This window comes from Peromyscus maniculatus, chromosome 3 (genome assembly GCF_049852395.1).
Source record: "Peromyscus maniculatus bairdii isolate BWxNUB_F1_BW_parent chromosome 3, HU_Pman_BW_mat_3.1, whole genome shotgun sequence".
Lineage (NCBI taxonomy): Eukaryota > Metazoa > Chordata > Mammalia > Rodentia > Cricetidae > Peromyscus > Peromyscus maniculatus.
Window position 1 is genome coordinate 62,884,594 of NC_134854.1, and position 26,147 is coordinate 62,910,740.

The following is a 26,147-nucleotide window of genomic DNA, read 5'->3' on the forward strand; positions in this document are numbered from 1 at the left end:
ATCTCTCCACTTTTCCAATGGTCTCTTTCCTTCTCCTTCTGCTTTTAAATATAGACATATATATGCATGTGTATGTGTATTTATTTATTTATGTTTTGAGACAGGGTTTCTCTGTCTCTAGCTGTCCTGGAACTCACTTTGTAGACCAGGCTGGCCTCAAACTCACAGAGATCCACCTGCCTCTGCCTCCCAAGTGCTGGGATTAAAATCGTGTGCCACCACCACCACCTGGCTTGTGTGTATATTTAAACCCAAATTCTACATATGAGAGAAAACCTGCAACATCTGTCATTCTTTCCTGTCATTTACCCTCCCTTGTTCCCCCCCCCCCTCCATTTAGGTCTCTCCTTATTCCTCATCGTCCTCCTTCCATTATCATGTCATTCATATGTACATGCACTTTCTACAATGAGAGAAAATGGGATATTCCAGATCCCATGTCTCCCAAATCAGACACACATTATGTGCCTGAGTCAGACACACATACGGATCTGGGGGTGGCCTGTTGTGATGTATTGTCTCTTGAAACAGGTGTTTTGCTAAACTCAGTAGGAAAAATTGTACAACACATATTCTTCTCTTGGATCTTGACTCTGGGTCTCCTGTTCTGTTCCTGGAGGCCTGGAAGATTTAGAGTTTGGCAGGCGGCATCCCATTGACCTGGAAAAGGAAGAGGAAGTGGACCTTCAGCAATTCCATGAGAGGAGAGAGGATAGAGTGATCTATCCCTTTCTGGATGAGGAGAAACATTAAATAAGTGTGAGGTTCATTTATAGGAAAAATAAAACCCCCGTCAGAGTTCAGTGAAAGGCTGTGTAGTTAACAGGAGAGCATGTATTAAGAACTTTTGTGTATTTGTCTTGTCTTGTTTAATGCTGGCACTGAACCCAGGGCCTCCCAGCATGTTAAGCACAAGACCCTGTTTACTAAGAAGTTGACCTGAGTTCCTGACTTCTGATAGAATAAGAACGTAGTAGATGCCAGCTCTCACAGGGCATTTACTGTTTACGTAATGCTTACAATGCCCTCCAAGGTCAAAACCGTATTCTTGTTTCACCTTCAAGGGACAGGCTTTGAGTCTAGAGACTGAGTTCTTATGCACTACAGCACATTGTCTAGTAGAATGTGGGGCTTGGGAAGAGCCTGAGAAATTTATGTCAAACCAAACTCTTCATGAAATAGATACAAGAGTTGAAGCCTAATGAGATTTCATTTTATTTTTTCTCAGTTTGTACACAGTAAGGTGGCTGTGTAGAGAACATGCAGAAAACTGAAATATACTGAGGGTCTATATAGTTAGTTTCTGATTGGTTTTTTAGCCTTGATAATTCCTATGGTGTAGATTACTTCCACTTTACATACAAGGGAACAGAGGTCTTGAAATGTGAAAGCAGTTTCTCTAAGGTCACAGTTCTAGCTAGAAGAATTCTTGCCTAGCATTCCTGAAGCCGTGGGTTCCATCTCAGATATTATGTAAAACCAGCCATGGTAGAGCTTGCCTGTAATCAGCACTCAGTAGGTTGAAGCAGGAGGATCCTGAATTCAAAGCCATCCCTGACTACAGAGTAAGTCAAGGGCCAGCCTGGGCTACAGGAACACAGCAAACCGGAAGTACTTTCTGTAAAGTTCATTTGACTTTCCAAGGCAGGAAAATGGGGCCTGTGAAAGGGTGGACTGAAGAACAAGAAGTCTCCTGAAGTTCTGAACAGAGAATGGTGAAATGGAGGTGCATGTTAAAATAAACTTGATGTGCAAGCCAGGCAGGCAGTGGTGGCCCACGTCTTTAATCGCAGCACTCGGGAGACAGAGGCAGGAGGAGCAGCCTAGGCTACAGTGAGTTCCAGGACAGCTAGAGCTACACACAGAGAAACCCTGTCCAGAAAAACAAACAACAACAAAAAAGTCAAAACAAACAAAAACCAAAACCAAAACCAATCTAAAACCTTTGGGTGCAGAAGAGACTGGCAGGGATTGAATCTGGGGACAGGGACTGTTCCTGAGGAGTGATGACAGCAGTATCTAGACTGGTGGTGGTAATCATAACAGTGTGCTCGCCAGGCAGTGGTGGCGCATGCCTTTAATCCCAGCACTCGGGAGGCAGAGCCAGGTGGATCATTGTGAGTTCGAGCCAGCCTGGACTACCGAGTGAGTTCCAGGAAAGGCTCAAAGCTACAAAGAGAAACCCTGTCTCAAAAAAACCAAAATAAAATAAAATAAAATAAAACAAGAGTGTGTGCTCAAGGGACTTTCCCAAGAATGTGCCCTGTTTGGGAAAGGCGGCCAGAAGGGGGTTCAGAGAGGCAGTACCGAGGCTTTGACTCTGACCACCTGGAAGGACAGTAGGATCAGGCTGGGAGGGACGATATGGCAGAAGAAAATTGCCTCAGAAGGGGAGGACTACAGACAGGAATCAGTCATGCTGATTTAGAGGGATTGGGAGGTTGAAATCACCGTCAGTTTGGAGAGAAAGGAGGTTGGCATTTCAGAGAAGCATCGGGGCTGGAGATAAACCCAGGGGTAAGGACGGAAGTGCCCCTCCGTATCTACACACATTCTCAAAGTCACCCGTTCCCCCCCCCCCCCAAAATGGGGTAAAATTCTGCATCTTAAAGGAGACAGGGCACCCAGGCCTGCCTGAAGACCCACAAGTCAGCGGGGCATAACAGTTAAGAAGCCCAGACATGATGCGTGATGCTTTTCTTCCCTCCCTAGCAAGACCAGGTTTAGAAGCGTGCAAGGAATGGTGCAGGTTTGGAATAAATGCCTGGAGTTGGTCAGCTCCTGGACAGAAGCGAGTCCATTACTGCATTTTAGCCTTTGCACCACAACCTCCCCACCCCTCCATTCTCCTCTTGTGTGCTCGCCCCCCTTCCCTGACTGACACCGCTCTCCCTTACCTAAAATTCCCAGATACATTCTTTGGTAATGTCTCCGCTGTCTGCCAAGAGTGTGCCACTTCGGTCGGCTCGGATGTAGAAGCCATTGGGCGCCAGCACCGTGAGCAAGTTGCTTCCCTGAAGTTCTATACAGAAGTTGAGGGCGAATTTTCCCCAAGGGCGGAAGGTGCCAAAAGATGTTATTGACCAAAAGGATCCACCCTGTGCTGGGGAGGGAAGAGCTAGAGTTGGTCGGCCATTTGGAAAGCAGTTTTCTAAGCATGCAACCTTCAAGGGGAGTTCCCTGAAGTATGCTATCCTCCCCCACCTCCCAGGGGAATCATATCTTGCCCGCAATAATAGATTCTTTTAGAGAAATGCAGCAGAACCACTGGGAACCTCACCAATTCCTATTCCGCTACTCCACCCTGGAAACTTGAAGTATGGAAACAAACTGAAACCCTGTTTTTATGAGGAGCAGTGTCTGGAGTGGCAGATCCCTAAGGATGGCCTGGGGCTGAGGCTGAGCTGGATGCGGGTCTCTGGGTGGGAGAAGGAATCACTCACCTTGAAAGTGATAGATGCCCTGGCGGCAGGGCAGTAGGTGAATGCAGTCAGGCTGGTCTCGATTGCACTGCATCAGGTCATGGTCTGAGCAGGAGCCCACATACCCATACCGACCTCTTAAGATGAGAAAGGGGCGATTGGCAAATCGAATCCCCAGTTCCTCATTTGGCCCTGAAAGAAACAGGAAGGTGTTATCTGGATAGGCTGGCTCTCTCAAGTGTTTTCCCAGAGGGAAGAAAGGAGCACTAACGGTGCCCAAGGATGATGCCAGTATTTTTCCGTATGCTTGCTTGCGTGTGTGTGTGTGTGTGTGTGTGTGTGTGTGTGTGTGTGTGTGTGTGTGTGTATACGCATGCGTGGAGGCCAGAGGAGGGTCAGGTGTCCCGCTCCATCCCTCCCTCCCTTATCCCCTTGAGGTAGGGCTTCTGACTGAACCTATAACTCAGCGTTTTTCATAAAGGTTGGCAGCAGCAAGCCTCAACAATTCTTTAGTCTCTGTCCGCTCCTCTCCAGCGCCGAGGTGCTAGGTACCCACACCACACCCAGCTTTTCATGTGGGGGCTGGGGATCACAACTCAGGTCTTCACACTGGTATAGCAAGCATTTTGCTCGCCGCCGAGCTGCCAATCACTCTAGCCCCAGAATGCTGTTTGTCTTTTAACCTTTACTGAGCACATGCTGTGCGCCAGGTCTTATACTAGGTGCCTGTGAAATGTTTGCCAGGGCACTCAGCAGAGCACAGCGCACAAGAAATCTAAATATTCTTTCTTTGGGATGTGTTAATCTGTTTAATCCCCACCGCAACCCTGTGAAGCAACAGAAGAGAAGTCTGTCACAAACTTTAAAACTGAAGCTCAAAGAGGGTCTGTTCCAGCAACTGAACAGATAACACACACCCAAACCTGATGTTAACTCATTGCTTCCAAAAGCTTTTTTAAAAAATGACTCAAGAAAGCGCTTGCCGCAGAAGCCTAACAACCCGAGTTCCATCCCTGGGATGGAAATGAGAGGGGGAAACAAAGAGAGCTGAATCCTGAGGTCTTCTGACCTCCATGTTCATCTTCTTCCTCTCCCCATACATATGCAACGACCTATGTGAAAGCTTCCTCTCACAGCATCCCGGACTTGGGCTAGCCTGGGAGGAGACTCGGCTCACCTGGGATGGTGGCATTTGCCATCAGCAGGCCATTGGATATGATGCTCAGGAAACACCCATTGGAGGACTGCAGGATGATTTTGCCACAATTCCAGTGCACACGGAAAAAGGTGTCAGACTCCAGGGGGTGCCCATCAGCTATGATGGACTTGTGGCGCCTCTGGAGAAAATGTGGGGATCAGGGACCAGGAGTAAGGTTAACAACCTCAGATTTTTCCCCATCAGTTTTAGTGCTGGGCCCCATTCCCATACCCTCCCTTTCCCCAGCCTCGGTACTTTTCTAGACTATGCCTTATGCTTTCAAATATCTCTTTTTTTTTAAAAAAAATATTTTTTTCGATTTATTTATTTGGATGAATGTTTTACTTGTACATCTATGTACCACATGCCTGGTGCCCATGGAGCCCAGAGATGGGGTCAGATCCCCTGGAACTGGAATTGCAGATGGTTGTGAGCCACGAGGTAGGTGCTGGGAACTGAACCCAGGTCCTCTGGAAGAGCAGCCAGTGCTCTTAACCACTGAGCCATCTCTCCAGCCCCTCAAAATCTCTTTGTAAAGTCAAAATGAAAGAAAAAAATGATCTCCACGAAAATAATTTTGCGACCTCAGCTCTCCCACCTCCACGTCTTCCGTGTCACCCAGCGAAAGGTATAAAGCAATGGGGCCAGGATATCATAGAAGGAGAGACAAACTTCAACCCTGGCACCAAAATCATTTTTTAAGTCTTTAAAGTGAAAATTATATTATAAACCATCTAGAGGACATGAGAAAAACACTTTGCATCTTGGGGGTTGAACAGTGACTTATTGGGATGGAAAAGGATTAAACATCTAAATATTTGGCAAATTGGACTTTTTTTTTTTTTTTTTTTTTTTTTTTTTTTTTTTTTTTTGTTTTTCGAGACAGGGTTTCTCTGTGTAGCTTTGCGCCTTTCCTGGGACTCACTTGGTAGCCCAGGCTGGCCTCGAACTCACAGAGATCCGCCTGGCTCTGCCTCCCGAGTGCTGGGATTAAAGGCGTGCGCCACCAACGCCCGGCCGGCAAATTGGACTTTATAAACAAAAAATTGCTTCTTAAAATTTCATTTAAAAATGCAAAGGCCGTATGGTTCCATGGTGTAATGGTTAGCACTCTGGACTCTGAAAAAATGCAAAGGCCTCTGAGTATGGTGGCACATCCCTTTAAACCCAGCAGAGGCAAGAGAATCTTTGTGAGTTTGAGGCCAGGCTGGTCTGCATAGTAAGTTCTAGGACAGCCAGGGCACATAGTGAGGCCATGTCTCAAAAAACCAAAAATAGCCGGGCGGTGGTGGCACACGGCTGTAATCTCAGAACCCGGGAGGCAGAGGCAGATGGATCTCTGTGAGTTTCGAGGCCAGCCTGGTCTACAGAGCTAGTCCAGGACAGGCTCCAAAGCTACAGAGAAACCCTGTCTTAAAAAACAAAACAAAGCAAAACAAAAACAAAAACAAAATAAAAAACCAAAAATAAATAAATAAATAAATAAATAAATAAATAAATAAATAAATGAGAAAATGAAAAGGCCAGACATAGGTTGGAGAAAGCATGTACAGCACATAGCTTTGGCAAAGGACTTAAATTTAGAGCATATGAAGATTTCATGCAATTTAGGTACAAGACCATAGGCCCAGTAACAAATGGGCAAAAATTTGAAGACACTTAGCAAAGAAGATACATAATTAGCAAATAGATATATGAAGAGATGCTTAGATAACCACTTACAAATATTATAAACACAAACTGAAACATAGTAAGATGTTACACAGTCCCTAGTGTAGCTACAATGAAAAAGATAGGCAATATATGTGCTGGCTGGCTGGTAAGGTCAGGCAACCATTAGAACCCGCCCACCCTGCTGGAAAAATATAAAAGGTATAGTCACTTTTGAAAACTGATATTTTCTGTCCTTATTTTTCTTTATGTAGTTTAGGTTGGCCTCAAACAATATATAACCTGTCCTGATCTACTTGCTTCTGCCTCCCCAAGTGCTGGATTACAGGCATGCAGCGTCACACCCTGCTGAAAACTGCTGAACACTTTCTTGAGGTGGTTAACACACATCTACCATATGACCCAGCAATTTCATTCCTAGGTGTTTACCTAAGATATACAAAATTAAAAGTCTGCAAAAATCTTCTTACACAAATGTTCATAGCAATTTTATTCATAATAGACCAAGTATTTAACAACAACCGAATGGACAGACAAATCATGTTTATGCTTGTGAAGAGTATGAGAGACTGCACCGTTGATGAACTACTGATATATGCAACAACATGGGTGGATCTTAGTAAAATTCTGCCCTTCAAGAGAAGTATAGCATATATACCGTAAGAGTTCATTTCGATGAAATTCTAGAGCAGGCACATCTGATATATAATGGCAGAACAAGCAAAGACCAGCGGTGTGAGAAGACCAAGGATGGAGAAAAACGGATGGTGAGGAGCAGTCAGGAATTCGATGGTGGCCGAACTGTTCTCTGACTTGTGGTATGGCTATGATATGGTTGCATGGTTATATACATTTGTTGAAGCACGTTGAATTTTACACTTAAAGTAGGTCAATTTATTCATATAGCATCACTTATGAATTTACTCACAATATATACTACATATATATCATATCATTTACGTTTGTTTAAATTATGCCACAGTAATTTTTTTTTCTTGAAGGAAAGAGGGCCCAGTGGAGGAAAATGAATGTTTATTGGGTAGGACCTCTACAGCTTACCTAATCTTATCTGGCCATACACACTGGGGAAGGAGAAAGTATGTCTAGACAGGGAGAGCTCAGGGTTTATAGTTTCTTGCATTGAAAACCAAAGTCTCACCTGGGCCAGGTAGTAGCCATTGGCTGAACGAAGTTGTAAGTTAAGACTCTCATTGTCACATTCATACTGGAACAAGGACATTGGGGTCAAGCGCTCAGAGGCAGCGCACACCTCAGCATCTAGAGAGGAAGTGCACACAAGCAGCTTTTTAGCTCAGTCCCAGCCCCTTCTCCATGTTTATTGTGGGGTTCCCTGTATTTTCCTTCCTCAACCTTTTGCTAGATCATACTAATCTAGAGAAGTCCAGGCAACTTTCCCTTAAAGCCATATCTTTATCTGTTAATCTGCCTCTTAAGATGTCTCCTTGGGGGCCCAGGATCTTTCTTATGACTCAGTTCAAAGTGTCTTGCTTGTCCTGTGCTAGTAAGTATTTTGTTGACTTGACACAAGCTGGAGTCATCTGGAAATAGGGAATCTTAATTGAAGGGTTGCCTCCATCAGGTTGTCCTGTAGACAAGTCTGTTGGGAGCGTTTTCTTGATTAGTAATTGATGTGGAAGGGCCCAGGGCCCATCCCACCATGGGCACTACCACCCCTGGGCAAATAAATAGTCCTGGGTGGTATAAGAAAGCAAACTGGGCCAGTCATGAAAGCAAGCTGGGAAGCGCTGTTTCTCGTGGGTGGGTGGGTGGGGGGTGGGTGGGTGGGTGGGTGGGATATGATTCTGCTTGAGTTCCTTTCCTTACTTCCCTGGGTAGTGCCCTGTCAGGAGGAAGTTAAACAAACAAAACCCAGAACAGGACAAAACAAACATCTTTTCCTCCCCAAGTTGCTTTTGAGCATGGTATTTTTTAATCACAGAAACAGGAAGAAAACTAGAACACATCCTGAACAGTTTCTCCGTTTTAGTACCTAGCCTCCCTCCCCCACAACCCCTCCCCCCCACCCCGCCCCACAGGGATGGTGGTATTGGACCCGGTACTTGCCATACATGACTGAGATGAACCTCCGTGTCCTTGACCTCAGGCTGACCCAGGTTGGGAAATGTTGTAGGATGAACCACTCCTCCCCCCTCGTAGGATTGGAGCCCAGGCCCAGGAGTAGATGTGTGCCCTGTGGATACAGTGTGCCTCCTTCTCCATCACACAGTGCCACAAGCCCTCTAGGGCGCACTTGCATGTAAAAAGCCGTTTGTGATGAGCGTTGAGGGACCAGCCGGTCTACATGAGACAAGAAATGGTGTGTAGAAGTCTCCAGGTGGTAGCATCCGTCTTGGAAATGCAGCAGGAAACCACATTCCTCTAGGCAGGGGACTGCTGCATCTACCCAGATTCGGCCCACAGAGTGGTCTGCTCGGGCATAGCTGCGGTAGGTAGGGCTGTAGAGGATCACATGGATGTGCAGGGCTGGTCTAGGGGTCCACATATGGTAAGCTGAGAGAACCCTGGAGTTGCAGAATACATCCTCACCATCGGACTCCAGATAGCGACCCGAGATAATGCACTGAAGGGTCCATTTGCCATTCCGGTGGAAACGGAGCAGGAAGCACCCATGGTGGCTGGTCCTTGGCCTGCCGTACCACACAGTACCATCGGCTTCACACAGCAGGTAGAGGCCCTGCAAGTTCTTCAGTCGAACCACGGCCTGCGTGTCATGTTCATTGCTCACCAGGAGCTCCCAGGTCTGGAGGTGTTGGGAGGAGGGGAAGTGAGTGCTACCAAGTCAACAACTGAAAACCAAGACCCTTGGTCCCATCAGCACCTCCAACAAGACTAGGCACCCTCCCTTCCATACCTGCCTTGGCTTCTCCTTGCTATGAACATTTCTACTTGCTCAATTAACATACTTGAAAAGATTGCTAGGCTGGAGGTGGTGGTGGTGCACGCCTTTAATTCCAGCACTCAGGAGGCAGAGGCAGGCAGAGCTTGGTGAGTTCAAGGCCAGCCTGGTCTGCATAGCCAATTCTACATTGGCCAGGGATACATAGTGGGAGCCTGTCTCAAGACAAACAAAATACAACAAGAAGAAGAAGGTCTTATGGGCTGTCCACCTCTAGAGTTATAGGACTTCTTAAGATCCAGTGGGGGGCCAGAGAGATAGCTCAGTGTAAAAGCACTTGCCTCAAAAACCTGACAGCCTGAGGTCTATCTCCAGAACCCACATTTAAAAAGCTAGATGCAACCTGGTGGGATGGTTCAGTGGGTAAAGGTACTTGTTGCCAAGCCTGAAGGCTTGAGTTTGACCCCTGGGTCCCACTTGGTGGAAGGAGAGAACTAACCCCTGCAAGTTGTCCTCTGACCTCTGCATGTGTGCCATGGTATAGCTATGTGCATGCACACACACACACACACACACACACACACATACACACACACACACACACACACACACACACACACACACACACGGATAAAGAAAATGTATTAATTAAAAAAAAAAGCTAGACAGAGTGGCAATTGTCTGTAATCCTAGCACTCCTATGGCAAGATGGTAGATAAAGACAGGAGAATCTTCTGGAAGCTCATGGGCCACATAGCCTAGAGCACACAGTGTAGGCAAAAACAAGAGATAACCTCAAGGTGGAAGGAGAGAACTGATTCTGGAAAGTTGTCCTCTGACCTCACGGATATGCTTATGTACACACACACACACACACACACACACACACACACACACACACACACACACACACACACGACCCATGAGAAATCCTAGATTCCCACCTCAGAGAAGCAAAACCTTCCTCTTTCCCTTGCTCCCATTCTTCAATACCTAAAAGAAAACAAGCTTCACTTTGTTCTATTTCTTTCACCCTTTCTGCAGACCCTGGATAGCACAGTACCTGGTACCTCTCCCTGCAGGGTCCACTTCTCCAAAGGGGAAGTGCAAGAGAGCATCCTGACTGTAGGTATAGATGTTGAGATACAATTGTCAGCTCCACTGTGATAAATTTGGTTGTAAAGGAGAAGACTTTTGCTGCTGTTTTCTCTCTTAAACAGAGACCAAGTCAGCAAGCACTTTAAAATAGTTCATTTCTTTCTCCAGATCAGAAACATGGGTCTTGTACTATGGCCCAGCTGCTTTTGGAAGCCTGGTCCTGCCTTCCAGTCTGGACTCCCCACCTGTGCGCTTTGTGAGACTACCACACTGCTAGGATGGAGTGTAGGAAACTTTGAAGGCAAGCAGCCAGGCCAGTGCTGACACTCCATCTTAGGGAAACGATTTTGAAAGGTGGAGCCATGAAGACGCATCAGCCGAAGCCTGGAGTAGAAGTGTGTTGGCTTGGCAACAGCAGAGACTATGCCAGTGATGAGGATGGGAATGCAACACACACACACACACACACACACACACACACACACACACACACACACACGCACACACACACACTTGCCACTCAGGAAACTGGTTCTAGTCCAGGTTCGCCTTGTTACCTGTCTCCTGCACAAACTCTTTGCAGCGGCTGTGACTGTACTCTTAAATGCTTCAAAGGTGAGGTAGGTTCCTGCCCAGCTGATGAGCCCAACCCTTAGGTCCTCGGTCTTTGGATGTCTGTGTATCCACTCCACCTCAGCCATGGGGCCAGTGCCACAGGTGATGACTCTGTCCGGCCCAGCCTTCCCCCCAGTGGTGAAGTCCTACAGGCCATATGGCCCGGAATAAGGCCCGTAGTACCCACCAGAAGCCGTTCCCAGAGGAAACTTCCCAGGCAGAGGTCTGGCCTAAGGCCCAGCACCTCTGTGACCCGGGAGCATTATGACTGTAAAGGTTGCCTCTTAGCCCACCACAGCGGGGAAAGGGCACTGGCCTGGTAGCATCAATCCGTGGGCCAAAGGAAGTGGGTCCAGAGCTTTGGACTCCAAGCAGTGAGGTAGGATTAAACTGGGGATCAGTACTGTAACCTGTGGCTTTGGGCCCATCCCTCCCTTTCTTATTAACAGGATAGGAGTCAACCTGTTTCCTTAACAAGGGGGTTCTGCTTGGCTCTCCTGCTCGTTTCCTTCCTTCCTTTCCTTTTTTTTTTTTTTTTAATCTATTCGTCTTTAGGGACCTTGGGAAGGCAAGGTCAAGCTGTTGTGGAAATTACTTCGCAGTGAAGGTGAGGAAAATGGACACATAGCCATTGAGGATAAAATTGCTCTTCTAATTTTAAAGGCTCACAAAGAATGGCCTAGGTGCAGGGAATTTCAGCACTGGGCTTCAACAACCTCAGCTGTGTTACAGGTGAACTGGCTGGGCAGAAAGCCAGATCTGCCGGAAAGGATACCAGCCCCACCCCTAACCCCCAAAAGGCTCTGCTGGATCACTTCCTGCAAAGCTCAAGGAGAAAAGCTCAGCCTAGAACCTAGACAAACTGAAATTATGAAAAGAGGTACATGAAAAGAAATGGTGGGACAACAGGTCTTGTTTAAACTTTGTTGGGATCCACAGGGAAACAGGCAATCTTGCTTGTGGAATAGCCCAGAGCCCTGGTCTTTTACATGTCCTTCTTGATTCTGCATAGACGGGGTCTTCCCAGTGGTCCCCAGCAAAGGCACCACCTGTGCTCTGTAAAATAAAGCCATAGATGCTGCCCAGTGTGGAATCGTCTGGGTAATTTTAAACACGCATGTTGTTGGGGAAGGCTTCGGACCAGATCGATCGTTTTTCTTAAGAGTGTCTTGGGACCTATCTTTTTAATGTCCATTTCTCCCGTGTACAAAGCTACCATGAAGAACGGCTAAGTAGCTAGATAAGGGATAGGAAGCAGATTCTGTGGTTTGTGGAATGAGAAAGGTGGATTCACACCCTTAAATAACAGTCCTCAGAACTGAGGAAGAAATGCATTTCCTCCCCTGAAAACACTACAGGGAGAAGCTGAGGAAGAAAAGGGCTTGTGTGTGTTGACCTCACAACTTCAGCTGCTGTGAGCCTCTCCCATATTGTCTTTCTGTACCCAGAGTAACTCAGCTTCCCAACTTCCAGGCTACAGACAACGCCGGGTACAAACCACAGCAAATTTATTACTCAATATCCAGTTCCACGTCATAGCACCACCCGGAGCCCTCAGTTTCCTCCCCCCAAACCTGGCCCCAAGGGTACACCCAAAACAGAAAAAAAAAAAAAATGAAATCAAATCCAGATCCCTGCTCCTCCCCTGGAAGCGGGGGCCTTGGCCAGGAAGCCCTTCCTCAGGTCCCAGCAGGCAGGAGAGCAGAGCCCTCTGCGCCCAGAGAGCAAGGCTCCGGGCTCCAACGACAAGAGAGAACATGCAGGAGCAGGAGCAGAGGCCTGTCTGTGGGGAGGAAGAGTGGGAAAGAAGGGCACTGCCTGAGGAGTCCGGGAGTCTGGTCATCCCGGGATGCACGCGGGAGCTTCCGGGCAGCAGGGGCCTGCCCCTGGCTGGCTAACGCTTTGACAGCTCATGGGACAGCCAGTCCAGCCCGTCGTACAGGCCTGTGCCTTGGGTGGCACAGGTAGCCTGGACGTACCACTGTAGGAAGAAAGAGACAACAAATCAGCACCAGGGAAGAAGAGGGGGTGCCTTTATACCTCCGTCCAGCCTGAGCTCCCGAGGAAGGGCTGGACCCAGTGCAAAGGGACAAGATCCTTACCGTGCGGCTCCGCAAGTGCTGAAGGCCCAGCTTGTCTGTCAGCTCGCTCACAGGCATGGCGTTGGGCATGTCCTGCTTGTTGGCGAACACCAGCAGCACAGCATCCCGGAGCTCATCCTCCTGCAGCTGAGGGGGTGGAAGACAGGGTGGCACCCACGGTTCCAAGGAGTCCTAGGCTCCCTGTTGACTACATTGTAGGGGAGTCCCCCTTTCTACCTGCCGGGTTCTTGGTAGGAAAAACAGTGTACTGTGCACTTTACTGCTGAACACAAGGCAGTTATAAGTGAGCACGAAACCCCTAAATTTTACCTCCAGAAGGCCTTCTAATTTAAGAACTTGGCTCTAAGTGAAAATGACAAAAATTCCAAAAAAACAAAACCAAAAAAAAAAAAAAAAAAAAAGAAATGTGAAAGGCTGTTTCTCTTTACCATAGGTAACCCCTCCCTCTCCCCAACTCCTTAGACTTAGAAAAGTATTTAAATGAAAAAGACCTGTTCAAACTGGGTGAGATGCAACTTACCCAGGACCACAAAGAAAACCTCATATTCCCTGCCCACAGACTACTAGGCCTCCATACCACCCCGGAGAACGCTGTCCCCAAGCCAAGGGCCCAGTTCCCAGATCTGGATACTCACCATCTTCTGGAGTTCATCAGCAGACTCCTGGACCCGCTCTCGGTCATTACTGTCTACCACAAAGATGAGGCCCTGGGCGGGAAGAAGGGAAGCAGGAGGGATCACTCCCACCTATGGCCAGCCCTAGCCTGGCCTATTCTCTATCTTCACTTGTACCAATCTTTCTCATCTAGTAGCTTTCTATTAAGGGTCTTCAGGGACCACCACAAAGATAGAGGAAGCAAGGTAAAAGATGTTTGAGAGCTACATTAGACAGCGTGGTCCTAGAACCCTGCTTCCCGGAATAAGATGAGGGTGAGTTCTTAAGGAGTAAAACCTAGCTAAGCAAAGGGGAGGGCGGTGAGGGCCCAGGGCTCAGCCAGCGTTCAGTCCTGGTCCTTAGAACCCTCTCCCAGGGCTGCCCCTCCACCCTCCATCTCCACTCCACCTGAGTGTTCTGGAAGTAGTGCCGCCACAGAGGCCGAATTTTGTCCTGGCCTCCGACATCCCAGACTGTGAAACAGATGTTCTTATATTCCACTGTTTCCACATTGAAGCCTGCAGATAATTTTTTTTTTTTTTGAAGGAGAGAGAGAGAGAGAGAAAAAAAAAAAGTCCCTTAAGGAACTCACTAAAACCACTCGGATCAGCCGGGCTGTGGTGGTGAACGACTTTAATCCCAGCACTCAAGAGGCAGAGGCTGAAGGATCTGGGTGAGTTGGAGGCCAGCCTGGTCTACAGAGAGAGTTCCAGGACAGCCAAAGCCACACAGAGAGACCCTGTCTTCAAAAATACCACAAAATAAAACCAAACCAAAACAAAAAACCCATCCAGATCTCTACAGGCACACAAACCCAGGGGCAATGACCAAGGCCAAAGGGAACAGAATCCAGAAGGACCAGAGGTCAACAGATATGCTAGGTTTATGGTCCACGCCTCAGGCACCAGCAGGCACACAGAGATACCGTGACCCACTTCTCAAGTAGCTGTATCTGGTGTCAGGGTCAGGAACAGATAAGGGCCTCAGCAGAACTGGGAGCAGACCCGGAGATGGCCCGACGCGACATTCCCGCAAACCCTTGCCTCGTTCCTGGACTCACCTATGGTGGGGATGGTGGTGACAATCTCCCCCAACTTCAGTTTGTACAGGATGGTAGTCTTGCCAGCCGCATCCAAGCCAACTGCAACGGAGAGGGGCACAGAATGGAGATGGGAGCGAGGGAGCCCCCTAGAGACCAGGGAAAGGGAGAGGACTGGCCAGCTGATGGTGATGGGGGCGGAGAGCGGGAGAGCCTCCAGGTGCGATCTGTTCTCCACCTTCCGGGCCTTGAGGACAGTCTGGGTGGCGAGTGCCAACTCCTGCCCCTCAAGTGGCCGAGGGGCGAGAGGGGCTTGGGAGGTGAGGGGCCCAGGAGGAAGGCCGCGTTCCTTTGAAAAGTCGTTTCCAAGGGCGGAATCCTCCCTTCTTTAGTAGCCGGGCTGGGGCGGAGGAAGCGTCACCCCACCCAGGCCCCAGCTCCGGGTTTCAGGCCCGGGGCCGACACCGCAGATCCTGGCCTGCACAAGAGCGCAGCCCCAGAGGCTTTGGTGGAGGGGTGTCTCGGGGCCAGGGTACCAGGTGAGCGGGGCTGGAGGGACGCGGGGGCGGGAGGGCTGCGGCGGGGCCGGCGCCCCATCCGGGCCGCGCGCTCGATCTGCCTCACCCATGAGGATCCGCATCTGCTTCTTCCCGAAGATCCGCGAAAAGAGCGCGGACACCGTGAGGCCCATGGTGGGGCCCGGGGCGGGGGTGCGGGCAGGGACGCGGGGTGAGGGCTGGAACCGGCCGGCCGCGGGGGGATGGGGCGCAACAGCAGAAGGAGGAGGTGCCGCCGCCGCCGCCTCCGCGCGTCCGGGCCCGCCGGACGTCACGTGGCCCCGCCCCTCCGGGCCCGCCTCGGCCCCGCCCCCAGGCGCGTTTGCGGAAGAACTGAAGTCTAGCGAGGCCTGGCAGCCTTGCCAGGGCCTCAGAGATTGGGAAGGGGATTTTTCTGGGTCTCCGAAGACTGCAGGATTTTGCTTTATTCTTCAGTCATAGACTTCCATTCCTAAGAAGGCTTTGGCAGGGCCGAAAAATACACTTGAAAGGTCCTCAGAGTAGCATCTTCTCTTTTGTTTTGAGATGCCCACTATGTCTATGTAGCCTTGGGTGGCCGGGAACCTGCTATGTAGACCAGCCTAATCTCGAACTCACAGAGATTCAGCTGCCTTGGCCTCCCGAGTAGATTCTTAGAACAGAAATACTTTCTTCATCCCTATTTCACTAGTATCTCTCTTTTTATGAGTGAGACTCCTCACAGGCTTCGCGCCCCCTTGTTACCTTCACAATGTCACGGGAGCCTTTTGGTTTGGTTTGCTTTTTAGGCCCTGCCCACTTGTATTTCGAGTTTGTGGGTGGGGGTGTGTAGAAGTCAGAGGACAACCTGTGGGAATATGTTCTCTCCTTCGACATGTGGGTTCTCCTGATAGAACTCAGGTCAGGTCATTGGGCTTGGTGGAAGGTACCTTTACTACTGAGCCATCTTATAGGCCCGACGAGAGTCTTGATGGTGTCCTCTTGCAATTGAAATCGCTTAATGTCTTGTCACCCAAGATGAAATCTAAATGCCTTTAAATGGGGGTCCTACCCTTTGTTCCAGCCCCATCAGTACCCGCTCCTCTCCCGCGCCCTAGGCTACTGTTCAGAAATGATTCTTGGTCCTTGCAGACTTTTCCACTTTCCTTGATACTAGTTTCCCACATCAGAATTTACTTGACAGTCTTACTCATTCTTCAGACCCCAAAATGCTTTCCCTAAGAGCCTCTGTGCTTCCTCTAGACAGGGGCCCCATCTCTTTTATACCATTCGACTACACTCATACATGCTAGTGTGAGGACAGGATCTCCTTGTTTGCGTGTCTGGTTCCTTGCTGTTACAGGTTTCTTGGGGGCAAGGCCATGTTTCTTTAGGGTGCCATCTGGCATAGCACTTAATATGTTGAGAAGTGGGCTGAGATAGTATTCCTAAACTTAGTAACTGAGTGACATTGGACAAGTTAGCTCTCTGTACTGTATGTTCCCACAACTGTAAATTGGTGCTGATATCCTCTGAACAGAATTTTGCAAAGACTGGAAAGCAAAAACTCTTGTGAGGTCCCTAGCATATGCTGTTACTAAAGACGGACCTTAGAGCTATATCGTGCCCCTCTAAAAGCAGAACGAAGGAAAGGAACCATTATGCTTTATGTTCATTAGGTGCTGGGCTAGTTTTCCTAGTATGAGCCCTGTTGCTTTTTGGGGACATGTTGCACCTTCCCCCAAATAGTTGTTTGCTTCTTTCAACCGGGGATTTTGGGGCAAACGCAGTGCGACGTCGCCCCCTGTCGCTCGCTGGTGGTAGTTTGAGGGCAAAGTCAGGCATCTTCTCCCAACCACAGCTCAGGTGTTCTGGACTTTGCTTTTCCCAATTATCCCGGCGGGGAACTCCCTCTCCAGCCCGTCCCCGCTCCCTGGCGGCGGAAGCCCCGCCCACCCCGCGCACACTGGAGGCGGGGTCTGTGGCGTTGGGCCGCCGTCACTTCCAGTGGACCCGGAAGCGCTGCTGTCGGCGGCCCGGGTTGTTAGGAAATCGTGATGGGCCGGAGCTTAGTGTAAATCCTGGGCCGATCCTGGGCCGGGGTGGGCGGGCCTGGGTTGCGGTGGCCAGCGGAGCGGCTGGGGCGGAGCGGCCTCTGGGCCGGTATTGGAGAGCCGTGGCTGAGCGCTTCTGCTGGGCCTGTGTTGCCCCGCCCCCAGGTTGGAACCGGCTTCCACCTTCCGCCAGGTTCCGCAACGCTTTTGCTTGGCTACCGCGGCCCCTCCACCCGCCCGGACAGCTGGGGGTGCGCCCTGCGGCCAGACGGTCCTCTCTGCTTCACTTCTAGATGTTTTTGCTGCTCTCTCCGGGGCTGCCAGAACGCTGACGTGGAGCAACCCACTCCAGAACCCCCATGGAGAAGTTTGGGATGAATTTCGGGGGCGGCCCAAGCAAAAAAGACCTGCTGGAGACCATAGAGACACAGAAAAAGCAGCTTCTCCAGTACCAGGCAAGGCTCAAGGATGTGGTCCGCGCCTACAAAAGTCTGCTGAAGGAGAAAGAGGCCCTGGAGGCCAGCATCAAGGTACTGTCGGTATCCCACGAGGCGGATGTAGGCCTTGCAGGTGTGCAGCCTCCTGGTCTCACGTTTCCTGACTCTGTGGATGATCGGTGCTCCACTCACAGTGAGGATAGCACCGGAACTGCCACTAGCTTGGATACTGCAGCCAGTCTCACGAGTATCAAGGGGGAGTTCGGGGTCGAAGATGACAGAATGGCCCGTGGACCGCTTCCTCCAAAGGCCGAAGAGGCCAGTGGGTCAGAGAGTGGTGTTAGTAGTAGCAGTGGGGATGGGCCATCTGCAGGTAGTGAGATGGACAAAAGACTACATCAGCTGAAGACTCAGTTGGCTACTTTGACTAGCTCCTTGGCCACAGTCACCCAGGAAAAGTCCCGCATGGAGGCATCTTACCTGGCGGACAAGAAGAAGATGAAACAGGACTTAGAGGATGCCAATAAAAAGGCAGAGGAAGAGAGGGACCGTCTGGAGGGAGAACTGATGGGGTTGCAGGAGCAGATAGCAGAAACCAAAGCCCGACTGATCACACAGCAGCATGATCGTGCCCAGGAGCAGAGTGACCATGCCGTGATGCTGCGTGAGCTACAGAAGCTGTTGCAGGAGGAACGGACTCAGCGCCAGGACCTGGAACTTCGGTTAGAAGAGACCAGGGAAGCCCTGGCCGGGCGGGCGTATGCAGCTGATCAGATAGAAGGGTTTGAACTGCAGACCAAGCAGCTGACCCGTGAGGTAGAGGAACTGAAAGGTGAGCTGCAAGCCATTCGAGATGAGAAGAACCGACCAGACCCCCGGCTGCAAGAGCTTCAGCAAGAGGCGGCCCGTCTTAAAAGCCATTTCCAGGCTCAGTTACAGCAAGAAATGAGGAAGGTAATTATTTTCATATCCTTCAAGGAATCGTTTTAACTTACCTAGGAAATATTCGGATTTTATTATTTTTCTTTTGTCCATTAGAATAGATCTATCTATGTATCTATGTATCTATCTATGTATCTCTCTATCTCTGTATCTCTGTGTGTGTGTTTCATAAGGCAGGGTCTCACCATGTAATCCAGTCTGGCCTTGAACTCACAGAGAACTGTTTTTTTTCCCTGCCAAGTGCTGGCATTAAAGGCACCCTTCTTCCCACCTAAGATAGGGTGTTGCTCTTATCAAGGATTGCCTGGTGCTTGTTAGCCTCTTGAGTTCTGGGTTTGCAATCTGGTTCCACATTCCCATCATGCACTCTGATGTTTGATGCCAACTGAAATATTCCACCAGTGAGTCCTAGGAAATCTTGTTTCGTGTAGTGTCCTCACAACAGGAAGAGGAGTTTCTGAGTATTTCTGGGTCTAAGCCAGATAGCCTTATCTAGACCTCTGGATGCTGGCACCTTACCAGTTGTGCTGTTTGAGATAATATTGGGACAGCTATGTAGTGAAAGGTTGTGTATCTTGAAAAGTGTGTGCTTATAGGTAGAAGGACTGAAGGAAGCAAGGGGATCTTCCCAGAAAAAAAAAATGTCTTGTGTATGCCTTTGGCCAAGGTTTGCAGTTTTAGAAAACGACTGTTTCATATTTTTTTTTTTCCCCAATATAGAGAGGAATCCAACTTGGCTTTGAATTTCCAGGAATGTTGGGAAAGGGAAAGAATGTTACATAACTTTTTTAAAATAATTTGGGAAGTACACCTTTAGCAGGAACGTACTTTGTATTAAAGCTCAATGAAAAGTGGAAAACTATCATAGAAGTAGCGTATATACAAAGGAACTTCAGTTAAAAATCCCCTGTTCCCAGCCTGGCATTGGTGGTGCACACCTTTAATCCCAGCACTCGGGAGGCAGAGTCAGGCAGATCTCTGAGTTCAAGGCCAGCCTGGTCTACAAAGAGAGTTCCAGGACAGCCAGAGTGGTTACACAGAGAAACCTGTCTTGAACAACAACAATAACAACAACAAAACCCAAACAAACAAAAAAGGAAACAACAACAAGAGAAAATCCCCAGTCCCCTCTGGTTCCAGGCCACCCTCATCTGTGACCCTCACTTCTCTGCCTTGCTCCTCCACACCCAGGTGACCGTAGGGTTTTGTGACTTCCCTGGATGCATTGTCACCTGTCCTTTGCTTTGCAGACAGCCCTTGCGGAGGACCAGCTTCGCCAGCAGTCCCAGGTCGAAGAGCAAAGAGTAGCAGCCCTGGAACATCAAATCTCTGAGGTGTCTGAACTGTTGGGCACCTATGAGAAAGCCAAACAGAAAGACCAGCTGACCATCCAGAAGTTGAAGGAGCGGATTCTGCAGCTGGACCTGGAGAACAAAACACTGGCCCTTGCTGCCTCTAGCCGGCCCTCGCTCGACAGCCACGGGGATGAATCCAATCTGGATATCAATGTCTTGAAGGATAAGATGGAGAAGCTCAAGAGGCTACTGCAGGTTGCAGCTAGGAAAAGCCAGGTGACCCTGGATGTGGAGAAGCTCTGTGACCCTGAGATAATGCCCAGCTCTGAGGCTGCTGACGGAGAAAAGGCTACTGCGCTCTACTACCAACAGGAGCTGAAGCAGCTGAAGGAGGAGTTTGAGCGATACAAGATGAGAGCCCAGGTCGTGCTTAAGAGCAAGAATACTAAAGATGGAAACTTGGCAAAGGAGCTGGAGGCAGCACAGGAACAGCTTGCTGAGCTGAAGGAGAAGTATATCTCCCTGCGGCTATCCTGTGAGGAGCTGGAAAGCCAGCACCAGCAGGAGGCCGAGCACTGGAAGCAGGAGCTGGCCCGGCTGCAGCAGCTCCATCGGCAGGAGCTGGAACACAACCAGCTGGACTTCAGGGACCGCGCACTCAAACTGGAGGAGGAGCTGCGTAAGCAGCGGGACCGGGCCCTGGCAGTGCTCGCCGAGAAGGACCTGGAGCTGGAGCAACTGCGTTCTGTGGCCTTGTCCTCTGGGTTGCCAGGACGCAGAAGCCCTGTGGGTGGAGTGGGTGGAGTGGGTGGTGGAGGTCTAGGGGACGCGGCTGACACAGCGTCCTCAGAAAGCCTGACCCAAGCCCTGCAGCTCGCTGCAGCCAATGAGCCCACTTTCTTCCTTTATGCGGAGCAGTTGGCCCGAAAGGAGGTGGAGATCACATCCCTGAGGAAGCAGAAACACAGGTTGGAGGTGGAGACCCACCAGCTGCAGGAGAGGCTACTGGAAGAGGAGGAGCGGCACCGGGAGGAGGTCGGAGCCCTTCAGAGCCACATCGAGAAGAACATCAGGGACCAGAGCAGGGAAGGAGCCAACCTGGAGTATCTCAAGAACATCATCTACCGCTTCCTTACCTTGCCAGACAGCCTGGGCCGCCAGCAGACGCTCACCGCCATCCTCACGATCTTACACTTCAGTCCCGAGGAGAAACAAGAGATAAAGCGGCTCCCAAGTGGTGGGAGCTGGTGGCCTTCTGGCAAGAGATGATACCTTTTTCCAGCTCCTGAAATCTCTGTGCCTCTTATGTGGGAAGGGCAGGCTCCGATTTCTGCTGCCTCTTCTCTCGAATTCTCATGTGTTTCTTCACTGTGTTGAACTCAGAGCAGTTCAAACTAGGATGGGATTTTCTGCCAAGTGCCATTAATGCAGCATTATCCTTGGGCTCTAGGGATGCTGCAAGTGTTGAGACATCGTCTTCTGGTGGTGTGTGTGTGGAGTAGGCTAGGGAGAGAGGCTGGGGCTAAGAGGTGCAAGTTAGGGAAGCAGCGAGAATCCTTAGAAATGAGATGCTTTGTTGTGCTCCTAGCTCTGAGCTAGGAGTAAATGTGACTCCCAGAGGAGTTCAGCTGACTTTGGAACACACACAACAACTATGTGTGTATTCCTTGTCAGTCAGAGTCTGGTCCACTTTCGTCCTAATTTTTCTGGGGCCATAAAATCAAGCTAGAAAGAGACCAGGAAATTAGAAATAATAACGGTTTGTCCAAAGGGCTGTGAAATAGTGAGTTCCTCCCTGAACTTGGAACCCTGGTTCCAGGAACCAGCCCACCACTTGTGACCATCCTAGAGAGGGTCCTGAGCACCGATGTGAGCTTAGAGATTTCCCAAGTGATCTGATTTGGGCCAGGACAGGATTAAAATAACATCTCTTGCTTAAGCTATCTGCCTAAGGTCAGCCCAGGAGTCTAAGTGAATGACTTTACTGTCTTTCCATCAACATTGAACTTGTATTAAGAAATGAGACCCTAGCTTCTTACAGGGTGTTCAGACAGTAAGCTAGGGCCCCCCTTGGGTACAAGGAATCCCTGCCACGATTTGTCCCAGCTGTGTTTGCTTTTGCAGAGACAGGAAAGAGAAGGTAATTTGCTGCAGATTCCAAAAGACTGTTCTGACCCTCACAGGAAAAGCGAAGTTCAGCTGACATACTTTCTGCCCTGTGGGTCTTGGCAAAGGTTAATTCCATTCTTCTAAGGAAAGATAGCTCTCAGAAAACCTGGGTTAAAGCAGTATCAGTTGCCCAATTCTTTTCTTGGCTTAGTCTGCTCTTTGTGGTTATAAAGACCTTTGGACCTGAAAGACCAATGTTTGACTATTAATATATATCTTTTTGCTATTTTTATTACTGAGATCTGTTTTGTGAAGGTTTGATTGCAGAAGGCTTTGGTTAACAATGTTTTGGATGGGTGGAGGTAACCCAATTATCTATGTGAGCAGACTTGAATGGAACAGAAGTCTATCTTTATGGTAATACCAATGGTCATTAAACCTGAGTGACTTGAACTGTGTTTCCTTAATGGTGGTGTCTCTACATCTGGACACAAGTAGAGTGTGAATGTAAGTGGTGAATGAAAAAGCTAGATACATAGTTCCTTATACTGATCTCTGAGCTCGAATCCATATTTCATTATGTCAATCCATGAGCTTGACTCCAGGGAAGAATACCTCAGGGTTTTAACTGCCTCACATATAATGAATTTCTTAGCTTGGGACTGTGTGTGTGTGTGTGTGTGTGTGTGTGTGTGTGTGTGTGCGTGCGCGCGCGCGCGCACACACGCGTGCGCATGCAGGTGCAATGGAAAATGTTTTCTAATGGGTTTAGTGTGTGGGCTTGATACTTCCATAATTACTGCTTCATACTCTATAAGTAATCTGTTTAAGAATGCTTCTTTATCCTTAAATCAGGATTCATGATTCCCTGCAAAGTTATCTCAGGATATCACGACTTCCTTCATTTCTTTAATAATAGACTTCCTTCATTTCTTTACCTTGCTCCCTCTAAATTTAGGATATCCTGTGATTGCTGTTATTTCTAGGTGGTTCTGGAAATGATAAAAAGATCCATAGCTACAGTTGCTTTTCCAGAACTAGTATTTGCTGTGCTTAAAATTTTTTCGTTTGTCCATTTCATACATTTATATAATGAAAATTACTCATTTTTGCCACAGCTGCAATTTCTCCTCTCTCACCCCTCCCTCTTCCACTGGAATTCTCAACAAGTGCCCTCCAACATTCACTTGTGTGTGTGTGTGTGTGTGTGTGTGTGTGTGTGTGTGTGATGCCCAGGGAGTTTAATTAGAGTCTCTTTCTCTCTCTCTTTTTTTTTTTTGGGGGGGGGGGGAGAAAAAGTTTCTCTGTGGAACTCGCTCTGTAGACCAGGCTGACCTTGAACTCACAGAGATCTGGTTGCCTCTGCCTCCTGAGTGATGGGATTAAAGGCGTGTGCCACCACCATCTGAGAAGTTTCTCTCTCTCTCTTTTTAATTAAAAAGCAAAACCAAAAAACTTGGATTTTATATGTATGGATGTTTTGCCTGCAAGTTTGTCTGTGTTTCACATGCATGCCTGATGCCCCCAGGGGTCAGAAGAGGTTGTCAAATCCTCTGGAACAGGAGTTACAAACAATCATAAGTTTCCGAGTAGGTATTGGGAATTGAACCCCGATACTTGAGAAGAGCAGCAATTGCTCTTAACCATTGAGCCATCTCTCCAGTCCCTTAATTAGTTCTTGCTAAGTACTTTGGCCATTTAGGAGTTTCTGAATTAATCACTACCTGATGCAATAAGAAGCTTCTCTGATGATAGCTGGGCACAGCACTAAGCTATAGGTATGAACAGGACTATTTAGAAGGCAGTTGGACAGCATCATCTACCTAAACAACAGTAGTAGGTTTCTCCCTGAGACCTCTGACCACAGACTCTTGATCAAGTTTACAGAACCCGATACCGTGTGACGTGGGCCTCAGCTTTAACCAGAAGGAAGTTGGTTATCCCCATAATGATCAGGCTACTGTTGCACTGGAGAGCACATCTTCCCTGACAGAGTATTATTGTAGCTCATAGGATTCATATCTGAATAAGACTGCTAATGACTTTGCTCCCTCAGTGGCCTGCATAACTCTCTGACGCTATGAAGGCTAGCCAGTACAAAGGACACTTCCAGCCCATTTCCAGCTTGGATTCTCTGTCCTGTGACCAAACTATGCAATATCCTCAGCAACTGGGTCCAACCAAGTTTGGGTGGATAACCAAGAGAAATGGCAATAGCCTATATTGTTTGGGGGGAACCTCTCAGACCTCCCTAGCCAATAACTTGTAGGTAGATGTCCTACATCTGGCACTGGGATTTTCATTTAATAATTCATGGCTTCTGGAAGGATAACTATCCATCTGTGGAGAGTACATACATTCAAACATTTAAAAAATTCCTCTCCCCCCTTTCTTTTGGGACAGGGTCTCTCTCTGTAGTTGTAGCTGTTTTGGAGTTCACTATATAGATCATGCTAGCCTTGAACTTGGAGATCCACCTGTCTCTGCCTCCCGAGTGCTGGGATCAAAGGTATGTGCCCCCCCCCCCTGCTGATAATTTGTATTCTTTTGAAAATTGCTACTGGCTCATTTATTGGTTGATAGGGAGAAGAACAGCCTAACAGCCCAAGAATAAAAACACTGTACCCCGAGGACAGCTAGAAGGTAAAGTATTTGCAACAGGTTACTGTTGTTTGTCCCATAGTATAAAAGTGCTCACAGTTAGGAGAAGTGGGAAGCTTGGCATGGGAGGAAAGCTCAGCCAGGAAATGGAACAGACTGCCATAGCATCCCTCTTCAGTTTCTGCCAGATGTCACGAGCAGCTGATTTGATGGTGTTCTCTCTGTTGCTGTTTGGTTGGCAGTGTTTTTTTTTTGGGGTGGGATGGGGTGGGGTGGGGTGGAGATTTGTATTTGATTTTTATAGTTCTTGATACATAATATTCTACATATTAACCCCTGTCTTAAGTGTTGCTGGCAAAGATTTTTTTCCCTTTCTGTAGGCTGTCTTTTTTATTCTGTTGATAGTTTCTTTTGCTGTTCAGAAGTGTTTTAATTTGTAGTCTCATTTGTCAATTGTTATGGTTCTTTCCTGTGCTATTGGGGTTCTAGTTAAAAAGATCTTGTCGCCGGGCGGTGGTGGCTCACGCCTTTAATCCCAGCACTCGGGAGGCAGAGCCAGGTGGATCTCTGTGAGCTCGAGGCCAGCCTGGACTACCAAGTGAGTCCCAGGAAAGGCGCAAAGCTACACAGAGAAACCCTGTCTCGAAAACACCAAAAAAAAAAAAAAAAAAAAAAGATCTTGTCAATAACTGTATCCTGAAGTACTTTCCCTGTTTGCCTTAAAGCATTTCAGGTTTTTTTTTTTTTTTTTTTTTTTTTCCCCCGAGACAGGGTCCTGGAACTTGCTCTGTAGATCAGGTTGGCCTCGAACTCACTGAGATCTGCCTGCCGCTGCCTCCCGAGTGCTGGGATTAAAGGTGAGCGCCACCACCACCCGGCCCATTTCAGGTTTTAAGTTAAGAGTCTTTGTTTTTGTTTGTGTTTTTTATTTTACAGGTTTTTAGCACCAAATGGTAGCACACACCTTTAATCTCAGCATTTGGGAGGCAGAAGCAGGCAGATCTCTGTGAGTTCAAGGCCAGCCTGATCTACAGAGTGAGATCCAGGACAGCCAGGACTGTTACACAGAGAAAGCCTGTATATCAGAGCCTATACCACATCTTCTGATTATGTAGGCACAAACAGGAGTCTGTCCTATGAGTCTCATCCTTGCCAGGTCCCAGGACAGGTTTGGAGGGGTTTAATCTGTGAATACTGGGCTTAGAACAGCTTTTATTCCCCCAGGTTTGGGGCTGGATAATAGAGATAACCCCTTGGTCAACAAGACTGGCGGTAAACTGGATTGTATCATAGCCTCTCAGTTCCAGGGACCTATACACTCTGAAGGGGTTCTTCAGACCCACTCCTCAGCTAGCAATGATGTAGGTTGAAATGAATCCATCTTTCCATGCCAGCATTGGTCTATTGGCTCATCTGTGAGCACTGGTGCACGTGTGTGTGTGTGTGTGTGTGTGTGTGTGTGTGTGTGAGACTTTCCCTTTTAATTTTAAAATGATTCAATCCTTCAAGCTAGCACT

At 48.5% G+C, this 26,147-nt stretch overlaps 3 protein-coding genes across 7 annotated transcripts; 1 reads left to right on the forward strand and 2 right to left on the reverse strand.

Moving 5' to 3' along the window:
• Positions 1-344: 344 nt before the first annotated feature.
• Fscn3 (fascin actin-bundling protein 3) lies at positions 345-11,143 on the reverse strand. 2 transcript variants are annotated; one of them, XM_042272941.2, is made up of 7 exons: positions 10,825-11,111; positions 8,377-9,073; positions 7,451-7,569; positions 4,600-4,759; positions 3,444-3,614; positions 2,898-3,098; positions 345-660 (listed from the first exon to the last, which is right to left on the reverse strand). In XM_042272941.2, the coding sequence occupies exons 1-7, from the start codon at positions 10,966-10,968 to the stop codon at positions 461-463; spliced, it is 1,692 nt and encodes a 563-aa protein (XP_042128875.1). In that variant the 5' UTR covers positions 10,969-11,111; the 3' UTR covers positions 345-460. The 2 variants fall into 2 exon arrangements, with proteins under 2 accessions (XP_042128875.1, XP_006979432.1); XM_006979370.4 differs by having other exon boundaries at positions 493-660; positions 2,898-3,103; positions 10,825-11,143.
• A 30-nt stretch (positions 11,144-11,173) lies between these two features.
• Positions 11,174-22,482, forward strand: Gcc1 (GRIP and coiled-coil domain containing 1). Of its 4 annotated transcripts, XM_076566601.1 has the most exons (4): positions 11,183-11,261; positions 17,540-18,637; positions 19,876-20,599; positions 20,839-22,482. In XM_076566601.1, the coding sequence occupies exons 2-4, from the start codon at positions 17,606-17,608 to the stop codon at positions 21,207-21,209; spliced, it is 2,127 nt and encodes a 708-aa protein (XP_076422716.1). In that variant the 5' UTR covers positions 11,183-11,261; positions 17,540-17,605; the 3' UTR covers positions 21,210-22,482. The 4 variants fall into 4 exon arrangements, with proteins under 4 accessions (XP_042128872.1, XP_076422716.1, XP_042128871.1 ...); XM_042272938.2 differs by having other exon boundaries at positions 11,174-11,261; positions 19,876-22,482; XM_042272937.2 differs by lacking the exon at positions 11,183-11,261 and adding an exon at positions 14,921-15,216 and having other exon boundaries at positions 19,876-22,482.
• Positions 12,374-15,486, reverse strand: Arf5 (ARF GTPase 5). Its single transcript, XM_006979369.4, has 6 exons — positions 15,302-15,486; positions 14,699-14,779; positions 14,047-14,156; positions 13,620-13,691; positions 12,985-13,110; positions 12,374-12,863 (listed from the first exon to the last, which is right to left on the reverse strand). The coding sequence occupies exons 1-6, from the start codon at positions 15,366-15,368 to the stop codon at positions 12,777-12,779; spliced, it is 543 nt and encodes a 180-aa protein (XP_006979431.1). The 5' UTR covers positions 15,369-15,486; the 3' UTR covers positions 12,374-12,776.
• Positions 22,483-26,147: the final 3,665 nt, after the last annotated feature.

What these genes read in the sequence shown, in the direction of transcription:
- Fscn3 (XM_042272941.2), bottom strand. Translation starts at nt 10,968, where the DNA reads ATGGCTGAGGTGGAGTGGATACACAGACATCCAAAGACCGAGGACCTA. An exon ending in AGAGTTTGTGCAGGAGACAG is followed by an intron (nt 9,074 to 10,824) that starts GTAACAAGGCGA and finishes CAACACCTCCAG; the next exon opens with ACCTGGGAGCTCCTGGTGAG. An exon ending in GGGCATCTATCACTTTCAAG is followed by an intron (nt 3,099 to 3,443) that starts GTGAGTGATTCC and finishes TCCCCAGCACAG; the next exon opens with GGTGGATCCTTTTGGTCAAT.
- Arf5 (XM_006979369.4), bottom strand. Translation starts at nt 15,368, where the DNA reads ATGGGCCTCACGGTGTCCGCGCTCTTTTCGCGGATCTTCGGGAAGAAG. An exon ending in CTGATGAACTCCAGAAGATG is followed by an intron (nt 13,111 to 13,619) that starts GTGAGTATCCAG and finishes CCACCCCCTCAG; the next exon opens with CTGCAGGAGGATGAGCTCCG. An exon ending in AGCACTTGCGGAGCCGCACG is followed by an intron (nt 12,864 to 12,984) that starts GTAAGGATCTTG and finishes TTCTTCCTACAG; the next exon opens with TGGTACGTCCAGGCTACCTG.
- Gcc1 (XM_042272938.2), top strand. Translation starts at nt 17,606, where the DNA reads ATGGAGAAGTTTGGGATGAATTTCGGGGGCGGCCCAAGCAAAAAAGAC. An exon ending in TACAGCAAGAAATGAGGAAG is followed by an intron (nt 18,638 to 19,875) that starts GTAATTATTTTC and finishes TTTGCTTTGCAG; the next exon opens with ACAGCCCTTGCGGAGGACCA.